General features: G+C 56.6%; 1 protein-coding gene across 1 annotated transcript; it reads left to right on the forward strand.

Moving 5' to 3' along the window:
• The first annotated feature begins 1,412 nt into the window (after nt 1-1,412).
• On the forward strand, nt 1,413-8,645 carry KPTN (kaptin, actin binding protein). The gene is made up of 12 exons (XM_065898999.1): nt 1,413-1,685; nt 2,086-2,168; nt 2,272-2,356; nt 2,451-2,505; nt 3,737-3,812; nt 3,933-4,006; nt 4,220-4,329; nt 4,430-4,507; nt 5,297-5,372; nt 6,110-6,245; nt 6,332-6,514; nt 8,235-8,645. Exons 1-12 carry the CDS (start codon nt 1,463-1,465, stop codon nt 8,361-8,363), a joined length of 1,308 nt encoding a protein of 435 aa, XP_065755071.1. The 5' UTR covers nt 1,413-1,462; the 3' UTR covers nt 8,364-8,645.
• Nucleotides 8,646-14,443: the final 5,798 nt, after the last annotated feature.

Consider the following 14,443-nt stretch of genomic DNA (forward strand, 5'->3'; position numbering starts at 1 on the left):
TGAAGGGAATGTGGTTTCGCGGTTACCAAGGGAGGTAGAAGAAGCCTGAAGAAAACATTGTTCGGAAGCAGCAGAACCAGACCCCACCCCCATTTACTCAGCAAGTATCTACTCAGCACCTACTGTGTGCCATGCCCTGGCTCAAACCCTGGGATTACAGCACTAAATAGCATAACCAGATCTGGAGTGGACACAAACTCCTTTCTTTTCACCACCCTCCAGATCCAGTCTGCCTTTGAGAACTCTCCTCTCAGGGCTCTTATGCAACAGTGTCCCAGGTGCTTGGCAAAGGGCCTGGTACATAGTTTTGGGTTCTTAACATATTTACTAAATGCTCGTTCCATGTCAGGCCTTGTGGGCCAGGCGTCGGGGATTTGACTGTGACCAAGGGAGATCCAGTCACCACCTTCACAGATCTTGCAGTGTGTGTGTGCGTGTGTGTGTGTGTTTTCTTTCTGCATGGAAGGGGGTGACAGAAGATTACTCAAGGTAGCCAGGACAGCTGGCCAACTCATGTCTTCTGGAAATAACATACAGGTATACATAGAGTCCCCAAACCCTTGATGCCCTTCAGGAGACAAAAAAGTATATACAGGAATCCCAGAAGACCTCATCCTGTCTCCACCACTTACTATCCTATCAGTCAAGGGACTTATTCTCCCCGAGCCTCAGTTTCATTCTCCAGAAACTGGGATAATAAACCTCTTTCCAAAGTTGTTGCAACAGTTTATGGAGATAAATTCATACAGTGGTCAATAAATGCTGAATAAATGAACGCGGGGTAACCAGAGCAGGGTAGTTGTGAAGATTCAATGAGATAATCAGCCAACATGACTGATAAAGTAGGCGTTCAGTAAAGAAGGTGGTGGTGATTGGCCAGGATAGATAGAACTTTTTCCTTGGGGTAAGAAGAATGCATTTCACCATTTTAAAGGTGATGTGATTAAAACAAACTATGGAGCTTTTGTGTTTGGGTTCCAATACTGACTGCTGCTTCTAGCTGTGTGATCTTAGACAAATTACCTGTCTGTGCCTCAGTTTTTTCATCGGTAAAACGTATCATAGTACCTACCTCAAGCCTGCCTGTGAGTTTTAACTAAAAATTGATAGATGTAAACGCTTAGAACAGTTCCTGGCACGTAAGGGCTATATTGAGCATTAAGGTTCTTCTTATTCCGTCTTCCGCACCGCCCACAGCAGGGGCCACCACCTCCCATCTTCAGGCCTTAATCAGTGGGCGGCAGTCACCTCGGCCCTGAAAAGGACCAGGCAGGAGCGCGCAGGCGCATTGAGGCAAAGTCTGGCGGGAAGCCCAAGCGGCCCGGCTGGCAGCCATCTTGGTAAAGGGCAGCGTCGACAGCTTCTCTACGTAATCAGTCTGCGCGACCAGCCGGCGTCCGGCGGTCCATGGCGTAGAGTGGGCAGTCGCGGGGGCTACGGGGACCAGTGTTTGAGGGGCGTGATGGGGGAGGCGGCTGTGGCCGCGGGGCCTTGTCCGCTGCGCGAGGACAGCTTCACACGCTTCTCGTCTCAGAGCAATGTGTACGGGCTGGCGGGCGGCGCGGGTGGGCGCGGGGAGCTGCTGGCCGCCACCCTTAAAGGCAAGGTGCTAGGCTTCCGCTACCAAGACCTCCGACAGAAAATCCGGCCCGTGGCCAAGGAGCTGCAGTTCAATTACATTCCCGGTGCGTGGCGCCATGGGGCTGGGGGGCTTGGAATGTAGTGCTGAGAAGGCTTCTGAGGCTCTGTCTGAGCCAGGTCACCAGGATGGGAGAATGGGATCAGGGTGATGGTGATTGAAGGGGGTCAAGGCTGGTAATCTGGAGGCATTGGGGTCAGAGGACAGGGCTAATAGGGGCCTGAAGTAGTTAGGGTTCAGGATTCCTCAGACTCAGAAACCAGGATCCCTCCTACCATGGTGATGGTGATGGTGATGGTGATGGTGATCAGGACTCACACCGTCCCAGAGGTCATGATAATTTGTGCTGGTCAGAGATGACTGAGTTCTAGAGGTCAGGGCTCACTGTTGATTGGGAATATTGGGGTCACGGGTCTGCCTGAAACGTGAACTTTGTCCTCTCCCAGTGGACGCAGAGATTGTCTCCATCGACACCTTCAACAAGTCACCCCCAAAGCAGGGCCTGGTGGTGGGGATCACGTTCATCAAGGTACCCAGAGCCCTCCACCTACCCATTTTCTCCTCCTTACTGAGTCTGACCCATATCCCTCTTGCTGACCCTACTCTCCCCTGAGGCCAGTTTCCTCTCCCAGGATTCAGGGGACAAGGGCAGCCCCTTCCTTAACATCTACTGTGACTACGAGCCTGGCTCTGAGTACAACCTGGACTCCATTGCCCGTAAGTGTGGCCTGGAGGGAAGGAGGGATGAGGAAGGGGGTTGGGGGGGTGCTGTCAGGTCCCCTGTGCCCATCTACCTGTACTCCCCCTGCAGAGAGCTGCCTGAACCTGGAGCTCCAGTTCACTCCTTTCCAACTGTGCCATGCAGAGTAAGTAAGCCACAGGTGTGATGCAATAGGGAGTGTGTGTGTGTGTGTGTGTGTGTGTGTTGGGAGGGCGGAGGCTGTAGCAAACTGGAGACCACAAACCTGCCTATAGACAATCAAACTAGTTTGTTTTTTAGAGCATCGTGCATTTAAGGTAGCCGTGGACCAGACTTGGCTGATGGGCTACCATTTTGTTAATCCTGAACTAGATAATTTGAGAGTGAATGAGCTCCTGTGCTCCAGATGTGTAGAATTCTCAAATTCTAACGATCTAGATTTGGGCATTCCAAGACCCAGAAATGCCAATTTTTCTAGAGTTGTAAGCTCTGGGATTCCAAGATTTGAAAGTTCTACAGTTTGATGATTCTGAGATTCTGTAATATTAAAGCCCTAACATTGTCATATTCCAAGGAGATAGAATACAGACCGTCTAGAATACTGATGTTCTAGAATCCCAAAGTATAAGAATTCCATTCTAGAGCTCTGAATTCCAAAACACCAGTGTTCTAGCAGAGGGGTTGGCAAACTTTTTCTTTTAAGGCGCAGCTTCAGGGTCAAATAATCTCTATCACAACTACTCAAGTTGGCCACTGTAGCAAGAAGGCAGCCATTGACCCTGTGTAAATGAATGGGTGTGGCTGTGTTCCAGTAAAACTTTATTCACAAAAACAGGCCGTGGGTTTTGGATTTGCCCTGCAGGTCATAATTTGCCAACCTCTGGTCTAGCAGATGAGAGTTCTAGAAACTGAAGGTTCTAAAGTACTAATGTTCTGGGTTCTACGATCTGGGTATTCTACCAATTCTGTAAATCTGAATATCCATGATGGCAATTTCCAGAAGTTCTAGCATTTCAAAGGAGACAGAAAACAGAACTTCTAGAACACTGGGGTTCTAGGGTAAAGAGGTGCTAGTGTTCTGAGGTTCTGCAGCCCATTCTAGAGCTCCATGTTCATTCCTGAATCCACATCCAGAATGAAGATTCTAGCAAGTGAGGACTCTAGAAACAGAAGGTTCGAAAACGCTGAGTTTCTGTGATTCTGAGACTGGAAAGTTCTAAAATCTGAGATTCTGTGAGGGCTAGTTTCTAGAATTCTACATCCTGAGATCCTAGCTCTGGATCCAGTGTCTAGAACCCAGAATGTTAGGGTTCTCGCAGGCAAGAGTTTCTGCAAGAGGAGGATTTTAAAACACACGGACTCTACCACACTGGCATTGTAGATTTTTCTGCTTTCAGGGTCCAGGTTGGGGATCAACTGGAGACCGTGTTTCTCCTGAGTGGGAATGACCCAGCCATTCATCTCTACAAGGAGGTGAGGCAGGGCGAGGCTTGGTGGGCAGAGCCCTGCCGGGGCCACCATGGGCTGGCACGGGGCGCAGTGTGTGAGGCTGGCCACTGACTCCAAGCTCGTGGCGGGTCTTGCTTCCCCCAGAACGAGGGGCTGCATCAGTTTGAAGAACAGCCCGTGGAAAACCTCTTCCCAGAGCTCACGAACCTGACCAGTAGGTAGGAGAGGCCCTGACAGAGGCCAGTGGGAACCGGGGCAGGCAGCCTCAGAGAAATCAGGTGGCGGGAATTGACCCCTAAAGAAGTCAGGCCCAGCGGAGGCCCAAGGCTCTACCGGAGGTGGGGTGGGGTGGATGCTTCTAGGGAGGTGGAGGTGGGGGCTGGGGCCTGGCGACGGCCCTCAGGCCCCTCTGTCCACCCGTCCACCCCCAGTGTCCTCTGGCTTGACGTGCACAACCTGCCCGGCACGTCCCGGCGACTCTCGGCTCTCGGCTGTCAGAGCGGTTATGTCCGTGTCGCCCACGTAGACCAGCAGAGTCGAGGTGATGGCTGGGGCGGGGGCCCAGACACGGGGGGTGGGGCGGATCCGGACGGGGGCAGGGGTGCTCGGGACGGGGCCCTGAGTCCTCGCCCTCCACACAGAGGTTCTGCAGACTTGGACGATCCTGCAGGACGGCCCCATCTCCCGAGTGATCGTGTTCAGCCTCTCGGCCCCCGAGGGTGAGCTCCGGGCAGGGGGAGGCCAGGCTGCGGGCTCGGCTCCTCCACCCGCATTTGTACCCCTCTCCCCACATGCCCAGCTCCCCACCGTCCCTCCCTCCCCGCTGTGTGCCCCACTCCAGCCCAGGAGCTACAGTGTGCCCATTCCCTCCCCACGACGCTCCTGGATTTCAGATCCAGCTACTTGCCCCTGTGGTGGTCTGATTTGAGCTTTCACCCTGGAGTTGAACTTCTGCCTTTCCCTTGGTGGTCTGACCTTCACCGCTCACACTGTGGCTTCCTCGGACCCCCCGTCTGTGGCCTCTTCACCCTGTCTCTTGCTGCCATCCAAGTCCAGGCTTTTCTCACGGACTCAGCGCCGTCCCCCCACTCGGCGTCTCTCCTTTCGCCCCACATGTTGATCTGTTCCTCTTACTGCGGTCTGTCCTTCTCTGGCGTTTCTCTTGGCCTCACCTCTGTGGTCTTTCTTCTGCCCCTTCGACTGTGGTTTATCCCCTGATGCTCTCACTGTGGTCTAACCACGGACTTCTGTGCTGTCACCTAACCTTTGTCTCTTCTAACCTGGTGGTTTAACCTTGGACTTTTTAAACTGTCATCCAACACCTCTCCCTCCTCCTGGCATCTGACCTCCATCATTCGCTCGTGGTCTAACCTCTAACCCTCCCCCTGTGGCCCAACCTCAGGGGTCTAACGTGTGTTCCTCTCAGGAATGGACGGGTGGGGAGGAGGGAGGAGGAGCCTGGAACCTGGCCCCTCACGCCTCCCCCGCCGTTCACGTTCCTTCTCCAGAGACCGAGGACAGGCCACAGCGGGAGGAGTACAGCGTGCTGGTGGCCAGCATGTTGGAACCAGCGGTGGTGTATCGGTGAGGGCCACGGGGCACGTGCGTGTGGGCTGACCCCATGCCTTTGCACGGTGATCTAGCCTTGTCATTCTCCACAGAGAGTAAAGCTTTGGGTGTAGTGGTTCAGGGCTGGGCAGGTAAAGGTGTCTGTGTCCCAGGGAGAAGAGCATGAGTGCTTAAGTCTAGACCTTGTAGGGCGTGTGCTAAGGCCTCGGGTGGGAACCGAGATGTCCAGTCCCCCTGGGGTAGGTGGACAGAGCATGTTGGCAAGTGTTTAACCACAGGCTCCATGTGGGAGAAAGCCCTGGCTTATAGGGTCTGCCCGTTTCCGTGGTGTCAACACTCCCACCTCAGTGGATTTTGAGCCACCAACGTGATGCCAAGCCTCTCACAAAGTTTCTGAAAATTTCCCAGTCGGCTCCCGTGAGCCAGTGCAAGCCAGCTGTGGCTGGGGCTGAGCGCTGAGCCTTCAGGGGGCCTCGTGGGTGTCCAGACTGGAGACAAGGGGCTCACCAGAAGGAACGGTGTGGGTTTCCATTTGGGAGCAAGACGGTCCCACCTCCAGGGGACAGTGTGGGTGTCCAGATCAGAGACAGTTTGAGCTCCCCTTGGTGGATATGAGGATGTCTAACTTGGAGACGAGGGTGTCCAGGCTTCAGGAGGAACAGCACATCCAGACCTGACCCATGAGGGTCCGGTGCTAAGGGTGGCGGGCACCGCAGTCGACCTCAGTCTCCCCGCCGTGGTCTGACCCTCAGGGACCTGCTGAGCCGGGGCCTCGAGGACCAGCTTCTCCTACCTGGCAGTGGCCAGTTCGACAGCGTCCTCTGTGGCCTGGTCACTGACATCGATTTGGACGGGCGGCCGGAGGTCCTGGTGGCCACCTACGGACAGGTGGGACCGGAGGGGTGGGGCTGCCGTGGCCTGTGTCCTCTGCCTCCTGCCTCTCCCCGTGTGACCCCAATCCCCTGCCCCTGCAGGAGCTGCTCTGTTACAAGTACTGCAGCCCAGAGCGCGGGCTCCCCGGGGCCCAGTGTGGCTTCCGCTTGCTGTGGCAGCGGAGCTTCTCTAGCCCCCTGCTGGCCATGGCGCACGTGGACCTGACCGGGGATGGGCTGCGCGAGCTCGCTGTGGTCTCCCTGAAGGGCGTGCACATCCTGCAGGTAGCCAGGGGCCCCTGGGACGGGGCCTTAACACCCGCCTGATTGAGGGCACGTTCTCACGGGAGAGGGGCAGTCAGGCCTTGGCCCGATCCCTCTGGAAACTGGAGCCTGGGCCCCCCTTCGGGCAAGGGGGTCATTGGCTGCAGGCCCCCTCTTGGGGGAGGCAGGCGGTTCCTATTGGTCAAGGAGAAGGGAGGTGCTGGGGGCACTCACAGCCAGGGGTGAAGGGCGCTCAGCCGCAGCATCCGTCACCCCCGGCCCCCTGGCCTCCCTCAGCCTCCCGAACGTCTCTACTGTGTTCCACCTGCTTTGACCGTGTCCCTTCCCTGTGGCCCAGCCTGGATCTGCCCCCGGGACCTGACCTGCAGTCTTCCACTGTGCCCTAACCTTGGCCCTCCTACTGCAGCCACCCTTTCTTCCACCTGTGTGACCGGCTTCATTCTGCCTGTGGTCTAACCTTCAGCCTCCTTCTCTAGCTTTTTGCCATAGTCTAACCTCAAACCCTTCCCCTTTGGTCTAACCACTGAACTTTCTACTGTGGTCACACCCGCAACCTGTGGTCTAATGTCCAGCCTTCTCCTGTACTTTGACCTCTCACCCTCCGACAGCAGCTTAACCGCTCTTACAGTTTAATATCCAACCATTCCAATGGCCCACCGTCCAGCCTGGAGCCTTCCGTTGCTGTTAAACCTCCAACTAATATGTCTGACCTCTGACCTTTTCACTATGGCCCAGCCCCAGCCCTTCAGCTATGATGTACCTCTGTTTCCTGATCTGGTGTTTGCCCACCCCTTCCCTTTGGTCTGACTCCAGGCTCCTTTCCCATGTGGTCTAACCTGGGTTCTTTCTACTGGAGTCTAACCTTACTGTCTCCGCTGCAGGCTTTGCTGGGGCCTTTTCCTTCAGTCTAGTCATCAGCGGAATGGTCCAGGTTAGACCTCATAGAGGTAGAGGTTGGACCCCAGTGGAAAAGTCTGAGGTTGAACCACAGTATGTGGGACAAAAGTTAGACCCTCGAGTAAAACGGAATGAGGAGAGGTCTGAGGTTAGACTGCAGTGGACAGGGCTGTGGTCCATCTGTGGGAGAAGGGGCTTCCCTTCTGCTGTGGTCTCAGCCTCCCAGCATCCCTCATTGTGATCTCTTTCAAGCCATTCCACTGTGATCTCCCTTCCTTCCCTTCTGTCAGGGGCTAACTTCAGACCCTCCAACCAGGGTCTGGCTCCGTCCCTTGTGTGGTGACTTATTCCTCTCTTTTCCACTTTGGTATGCTCTTTCTCTGTCTTGTGGGCCTAACCTTTTCCGCCAGTGTCTCACCTTTGTTCCCCCTGCTGTGGACTAACCTCAGCCTCTCTCGGGTGGTCAAGCCTCACCGCCATGTAATGCGAGCTCTCTTTTATGTTTTTTTGTTTGTTTGTTGGGGTATAGTTGTTTTACTGTTGTGTTATCTCCGTTATGTTTTGATCCATCCCCGTCCCCTCCACTGAGTTCTAACCTCAGACCCACACATCTGGGGCTGGGCTTTGTCCCTTCCACCGGAAATTCACTGAAGGCCGTCCCCCTGGGTCTGACCTTCACCCCATCACAGAGACCCATTCTAAGCCCACACACAGACCTCCCACCGCGGCTGCACTCTCAGCCTCTGGGGGTTGGGGGGGTGGGCGTGTAACCTGCACCTTCCAGCTCTGTCTCAGCCCTGTCGTCCTCTCTCATTCCCCACAGCACAGCCTGATCCAGGCCTCGGAGCTGGTTCTGAGCCGGCTTCGGCACCAAGTGGAGCAGAGGAGACGTCAGCCCCAGAGGCTGGGGGACAGGGTGGGTGCCGGGCCTGCTGAGACCCCGGCCTCCTGAGTACCCACCCGCTGCCCACCCCAGGTTCCTTGGGGTGCCCGCCTCCAGCTCTTCATGGCCGGGGGAAGCATCCTGAAGGAGGCACTGGTCTCCCCAGACACCCCAGGGTGGTGGAGCGGTGGGTCCTGCTCTGGCTCCGCCCCAGCGTGCCCTGTGACCCCCACTCCCCTCTCTGTGCCTCAGTGTCCCCATTTGAAAATGGGATGATCCCACCCCACCCCGCCTCTGTCCCCTTGAGACTCAGTCCGTGTTGATTATTTCTGTGTCCAGAGGAACCAAACTTGCACTCGTCTCCATTCTTTTGTTCGGCACACGTTTGATGAGGAACAATTGTTGCCAGGCTTTGTGTCGGGAGCTGGACTCACCCGGAAGAATGGAGGGAGGGGACTTTGGGGATTGGGGATCCAAGGTCAGACCCAGCCGCCCGGACTAAAGTGGGATCGTAGTGTAGATTTCAGAGGAAAGAAGGGAAGTTAGGCACTATAGGAGGTTAAACCTCCATAGGAAAGACTGTAGAGTATAAGGCAAAGGTTTGTAGGGTTAGACCTCCGCAAGTGAACTGAGGTTAGACCCCAGTGGAAAGCTCCGGACCTGAGGTCAGGGCTCGGTGGGAAGATAAGGAAACAGCCTCAGAGGAGAGGATGTGGGTGGAAAGGACTGTCGTGGGGAAGCCATGGTCAAATTGTAGCAGGGAGTCTGAGGCCAGACCCCCTGTGAATAATACTGAAGTTGGACCCTAGCAAAAATTACTATGGTTACACCTTGCGCCAAGAGCCAAGGTTAACACCCAGCAGAAGTGATCAATCTAGATCTCAACTGGGGAGTCCTGAGATGAGCCCCAGGCTACACTGTCCTGGAAAGGGCTAAGGGTAGGCCTAGTTGAAAAGCCCAGGGGATTGGGGGACCAGGAAGTGGGAGACAAGGCTAATTCCCTGCCCTGTGGCTGTAGTGATTGCCCCTCCTGTGGCCACTTCCGTGGCACCAGGAGAAGGCATTGAGGCCTACATCACAGGGACCAGTGGAGGGCGGGGACAACAGAACAAATCTTGCCAGGAATAGAATCGGGTCGGGAGGGTGGGGGAGCAATTCCTGAGTGGGGTCCAGGCTGGCTGTGGGACCTTGCTGCTGCAGGGTTTGGGTGGGACCCCTGCTTCCTGGGGGGGGAGGGGCAGGCACCATGGTCGTTCTAGCCATCTTGTCTACCTCCTGCCATGGAAGTCCACCTGTCAGTCTGACCATCTGCACCAACAGTGAAGACTAAGCTACCAGTGCCCCACAGTGGGTCTTCAGGAGGCTGGAGCCCACCACTTCTTGGCCACCCCTGTCTTCACCTCACCTCCCAGAACCCAAGCGTGGGAAGTCGCAGGGAGCCAGAGCTGGGTCGTCTCCCTCCTCTCCTGGCAGTGGGCCCAGGGGTGTCCAGCCAGGACTGGCGATGGGCATGGGCCATTGGCAGCATCAGGGTCTCTCTCCTGCTGCCCGTCTGCAGAGGCTGAGTGTTCCATCGCCTCCTGTCCTGGACAGGAGTGGGACGCTAGGGTGGGACCTGGGGCATTTAAGTAGTGATGCTCTGGGTCTGTGAAGTGTGTGCACGTGTGTGTGTGTGTTCACCATTTCAGGACTCATGAGTTTGTGTTCCCGGCGCCTGCCTGGTCCTTCGCAGCTCGCTGCCTAACTTCTTGCCAGCCCCTCAGTCTGGGACAGTGTGTAGTGTAGCAGTTAAGGGTAGAACCTGAAGCCACACTTCACCACTCTTGTGCCTCAGTTTCCCCATCTGTAAAATGGGGCTAGTAGCGTTTACCTCACAGGGTTTTTAGGAGGGTCAGTTGTGTCAACATGTGTCAAGCACTTATTTAAAGTGTTGTAACAATGCCTGGCACGTAGTAAGGGCTGGAAGCCCCTTGTGAAAGGCAACTGTTGTTATTATTATTAATGGGTGCCTCTGTGGTTGTTTCTGGCTGGCTTTGTCAGCAGGCACAGCATGTGAATTTGCATCTGACTCTGGCTAAAAACATTCTTGCCCTCCCCCCAGTTCTGGGAGCCTGTGACTATTTGTAGCTGTTTTGCCTCGTTGGCCCTTGTATGGATCAGCCTCTGTGTGTGTGTGTGTGTGTGTGTGTGTGTGTGTGTGTGTGTGTGTGCGCGCGCGCGCGCCCTCCGCCACTGTCCCTTGCCTGTGGTGCTGAACCCAGAGGGTGGGTGGGAGGCTCGGGCTGCTTCGTCTCCCCCCACCCCACCCCCCGCCCCTCCTCTCTCCAGGCCCCGCCCCGGCTCCCCGCGCTGGCCTCCCCTCCTCCCTCTCTAGCCGACTCCCCTCCCCCGAATCCCTCCCCCCTCCTCCTCTCCTCTCCTCCCTCTATCCCCTCTCCGTCCCCTCCTCCCTAGCTCTCCCTCTCGGTCCCCGCTCATCCCTCTCTCTCTCCCTCTCTCTCTCTCCCTCTGTCGGGCGGAGTCGCCCACCACTGCCAATACAGTGCTGGGGGAACCTGCTCTAGGCTGTAGCTGCAGGTAAGAGACCCCCAGTTAAGGGGGGCTTGGGGGAAGGATGGTGTTACCCCAGGTGGGTGGAGGGGGGCATTTGAGGAGCCCGGAGCCGCTTCTCGCTGAGCTCCGTTATAGGGGATGGGGGGCTGCATATCCCGGGGCGCGGGTACCAGGGCCCTAACGTGCGGTAGGGGCGCCACCAGCCGTCAACATCCTCAACCCCTCCTGCGCTTCAGGGAGCATGGCGGGCTGGGGAGGGGGTGCCTCCTGGGCACTGAGGGGGTGAGAACACCCCACCCTGTCTGGGGCAGCACCCGCACTCCCGTTCTCCGCCTCTACCTCCGCCCCCGCTTTCCTGTGTCGATCTCGTCTTTCTGTGTCTCCACATCTCTCAGGGGTCTCTGTCCTGCGGAGTCTGGACGCCTCTCCGAGTCCCTTTCCCTGTCTCCCTCAGTCTCACTCTTGTCTGTCTCTCTCTGTGTCTGGGTCTGTTCCGGCTTTCTGTCTCTAAGTCCTTGGTTCCTCTCTGCTTTCCTCTTTCGCCATCTCTGTGTGTTTCCCTCTGTCTCTGTCTCTACTGTCTCAGCTTTCTCGTGTCTCTGTCTCTGTCCATCTCCGCGTGTCTCTTCCTCAGTCTTCCCTGCTTCTCATCTCCATCTCCGTCTCTAGGACCTGGTCTCTGTGTCTCTCTTTCCTCTCCGCTTCCTCTCCCTGGTTAACTGCCTCCTACACACCTTTGTCTCCGCCCCTGGCAAGGGGAGACCTGGGGGAAGAAGACCCGCCCCGCCCCCTGCCGCCGCCGCAGAGTGGGCTCCCCCAGGAGGCATGGAGTCCCCCAGCCTCCTCTCCCTTCCTCAGCCGAGCTCCCCCCATCCTCCCGGCTGGCATCCGCCCGTCCCTCCCCTGAGGATAGAGAGCTCCTCTGCTCTCCCCTGCCTTATTTCTGACATCCTGAGGCCAGTCCTTCTCGCAGTCTAACCTGTACCCTTTGTAGAGGAGACTGAGCCAGTCCTGTCTGCAATCTAACCCCCCCATTCCTCTTCATATTGACCGGACCAGTCCCTGCTGCAGTCTAACTTCCATACCTCTTTTGCCGTTTGTCCGCTTCTTGACTCATTCATTCTTTTGACACTTACTGAGCACCTTTCCTGCTCCAGGCACAGCTCTAGGTACTGGCCCAGGCCAGTCCTTCCTGCAGTCTCACCTCCATCATCTCATGGTGTGCCAGCCCCAGACCTGTCTCCCAGTCGGGCTGGAGCTCAAAAGCTTCTCCACCACGCCTTGGGGGCTCTGAGAGGGCCCTTCTGAGTCTAGAGCTCCTTGGCCAATACAGCCTCTTCTTTTCTGTTGGGAAGGGGGCCCCAGAGAAGGCGGGCGAGATGAGAGGTGTGGGGCTGAGTCTGTAGCCCACGCTGTGATGGGGTGAGGTCCTCGAGTGCCCACGTGGGATTCCAGGTGGGTTAAAACAAGCACCAGCTTAGGAGTCCCACACCTTGAGTTCCATCTCTTCTCTGCCCCTGACTTGAAGTTGCATGACTTGGCCAAGCTGTTTGCCCCTCCAGACCTCAGTTTACCCATCGGCGTACCATAGCCTGAACACTGAGACTGTGTGTGTCTGTGTGTGATCCCCAGGCTGGGACATTGTGGGCAGGTGGGAGAGCCTGGCTTACCCCGGAGCAGTAAGCGTGCGTGTTTAGAAGGCCGTGTCCCCACCGAGAGCAGGCAGCGGGCACCCTCTGCGCCCAGGCTGAGCGCGGTCAGGAACCATCACCCCCCTTACCGATATGAGAGACTTGAAGGTGGGGGTCCCACCTGGCCTAACAGACTGACTGCCCCACCCCGCTCAAGCTTGCAGTCCCACCCTACAGATGAGGTCTCCGAGCCCCCGAGAGGGGGGTGAGGCAGAACCGGGGCACTCACCGCTGACCCAGCTGGCCACCGGCCCACGAGGGAGGGGAGAGATGGCCCCAGGAGACGGTGCCCGCCATCTGCCCTCCAGAGTCCCACTCTGGCCTCCACCTGATGCTTTCGCCCCTGGATTCTAAACCCAGATTAGGTTTCAGGGCTGCTCATGGAGTGAGAGAGGCAGAGGCAGGAGCCTCAAGAAGAGGGAACCCAGCTGTCCCCAGTGACAGGGCTCAGGCCTCGTGGTGGTTCCTTTAACAGATATTTATCTAGTGCTTTCTCTCCCTGACCCCCTTCTTCCCTAAGGCCCCAGGGAGAGGAAACCAGGTTTTGCAGGAAAAGGCACTAAACCAGGCTTGAGGACGGAGGCGGGAGGGACAGGTGGTTGGACTTGAGGGAGGACTTCCCAGGCCATGGCCCTTCCCTGAGAGAGGGAGTGAGATGCTATAGATGAATTCTTGACTCCCAGGTCGACCTGGTTTCTCCTGAAAGCTGGGGGGAGGGGAGGGAGAGAGAAGAGAGCGTGAGTCTTTGCCTTGGATCCTGGTGGGTTTGTAATTATGCCTAAGTCGTTGCTAATTAGGGGGCTGCTAATTAGATGTATCATTAGGGGCCTTGCGGAGGGGGCTAATTGTGTGGTGGCCCTTTAAGAATCACCCCGCCCCCTGCCCCCCTACACACGCGTGCGCGCGCGCGCGCGCACACACACACACACACACACACACGCGCGCGCGCGCACACACACACACACTCTTCAGGGAAGTTCTGCCAACATTTTGCCTCCCTCCCCCAAAGGAGCCAGCTCCCAATCCGTGAGGACATGGGTGTATGTTGGGGGCAGGCTGTGGGTTAGACCGTGAGAAGAACTTTTCAGACAGAAATGGACGTTACCGGGAGAACTGAGGCTGGTGGCCAAGAGAGGGGTCGGGGAGGGTGGAGGCCCTGAGGACCCCTGCCTTCCTCTCTCAGTTCCATTTTATAGGCTATGGGGTTACCATGACAACACAAGGGTGGGGCAGGGGAGCTGGAAGTCAGGACCACTCTAGGAGAGAGAAACTGGGAGCTGCAGAATGGGTGCTGGGGGACATTGGGCAAGTTATTTTGCCTCTCTGAGCCCTGGTCTTCTCATCTGTGAAATGGCTAGGGACTCCCCAAAGTGGGATGGTGTCATTTCAAACAGAGCAGCCATGGAAGGTGACATCTGAGTGGAGAGCTGAAGGAGAAGAGGGAGCGGATATGTGGGGAACAGTGTCCCAGGAATGGGGAACAGCAGATGCAAAGGCCCTGAAGCAAGAACTTGCCCGAGGAACAGCAAGGAGGTGGTGTAACTGGGGCCAAGTGAGGGAGGGGGAGAGAGAGAGAGAGAGATGAGGCCAGAGAGGGAATGTGGGGGCCAGATTGTGCGAGACCTTATGAAGCAGGGAGGGGACTTTGGTGTCTGAGTGAGACCAGGGCCATGGAGGGTTCTGATCAGAGGGGAGAATGTGAACTGATTGGCATTTTTAAAGGAGACCTAGATACAGAAATAGCCACTCGAACCCAGGACCAGAGGCAGGAAGAGAAGTATTCACCCCACACCCACAGTGTGGGGTCCAAAAGCCCAACCTAGGACCTCATGTCACAGCTTCTAAGGAATCCTGCACCTGCCAGAGACCCGGGGATGCTGGAGACAGAAACCTGCCAGCATTGCG

The sequence above is a fragment of the Phocoena phocoena genome, chromosome 20 (genome assembly GCF_963924675.1).
Source record: "Phocoena phocoena chromosome 20, mPhoPho1.1, whole genome shotgun sequence".
Classification (NCBI taxonomy): domain Eukaryota; kingdom Metazoa; phylum Chordata; class Mammalia; order Artiodactyla; family Phocoenidae; genus Phocoena; species Phocoena phocoena.

Coding starts and splice junctions, on each gene's coding strand:
- KPTN (XM_065898999.1), top strand. CDS start 1,463: ATGGGGGAGGCGGCTGTGGCCGCGGGGCCTTGTCCGCTGCGCGAGGAC. Junction 1,686..2,085: donor GCAGTTCAATTACATTCCCG/GTGCGTGGCGCC, acceptor GTCCTCTCCCAG/TGGACGCAGAGATTGTCTCC. Junction 6,515..8,234: donor AGGGCGTGCACATCCTGCAG/GTAGCCAGGGGC, acceptor CATTCCCCACAG/CACAGCCTGATCCAGGCCTC.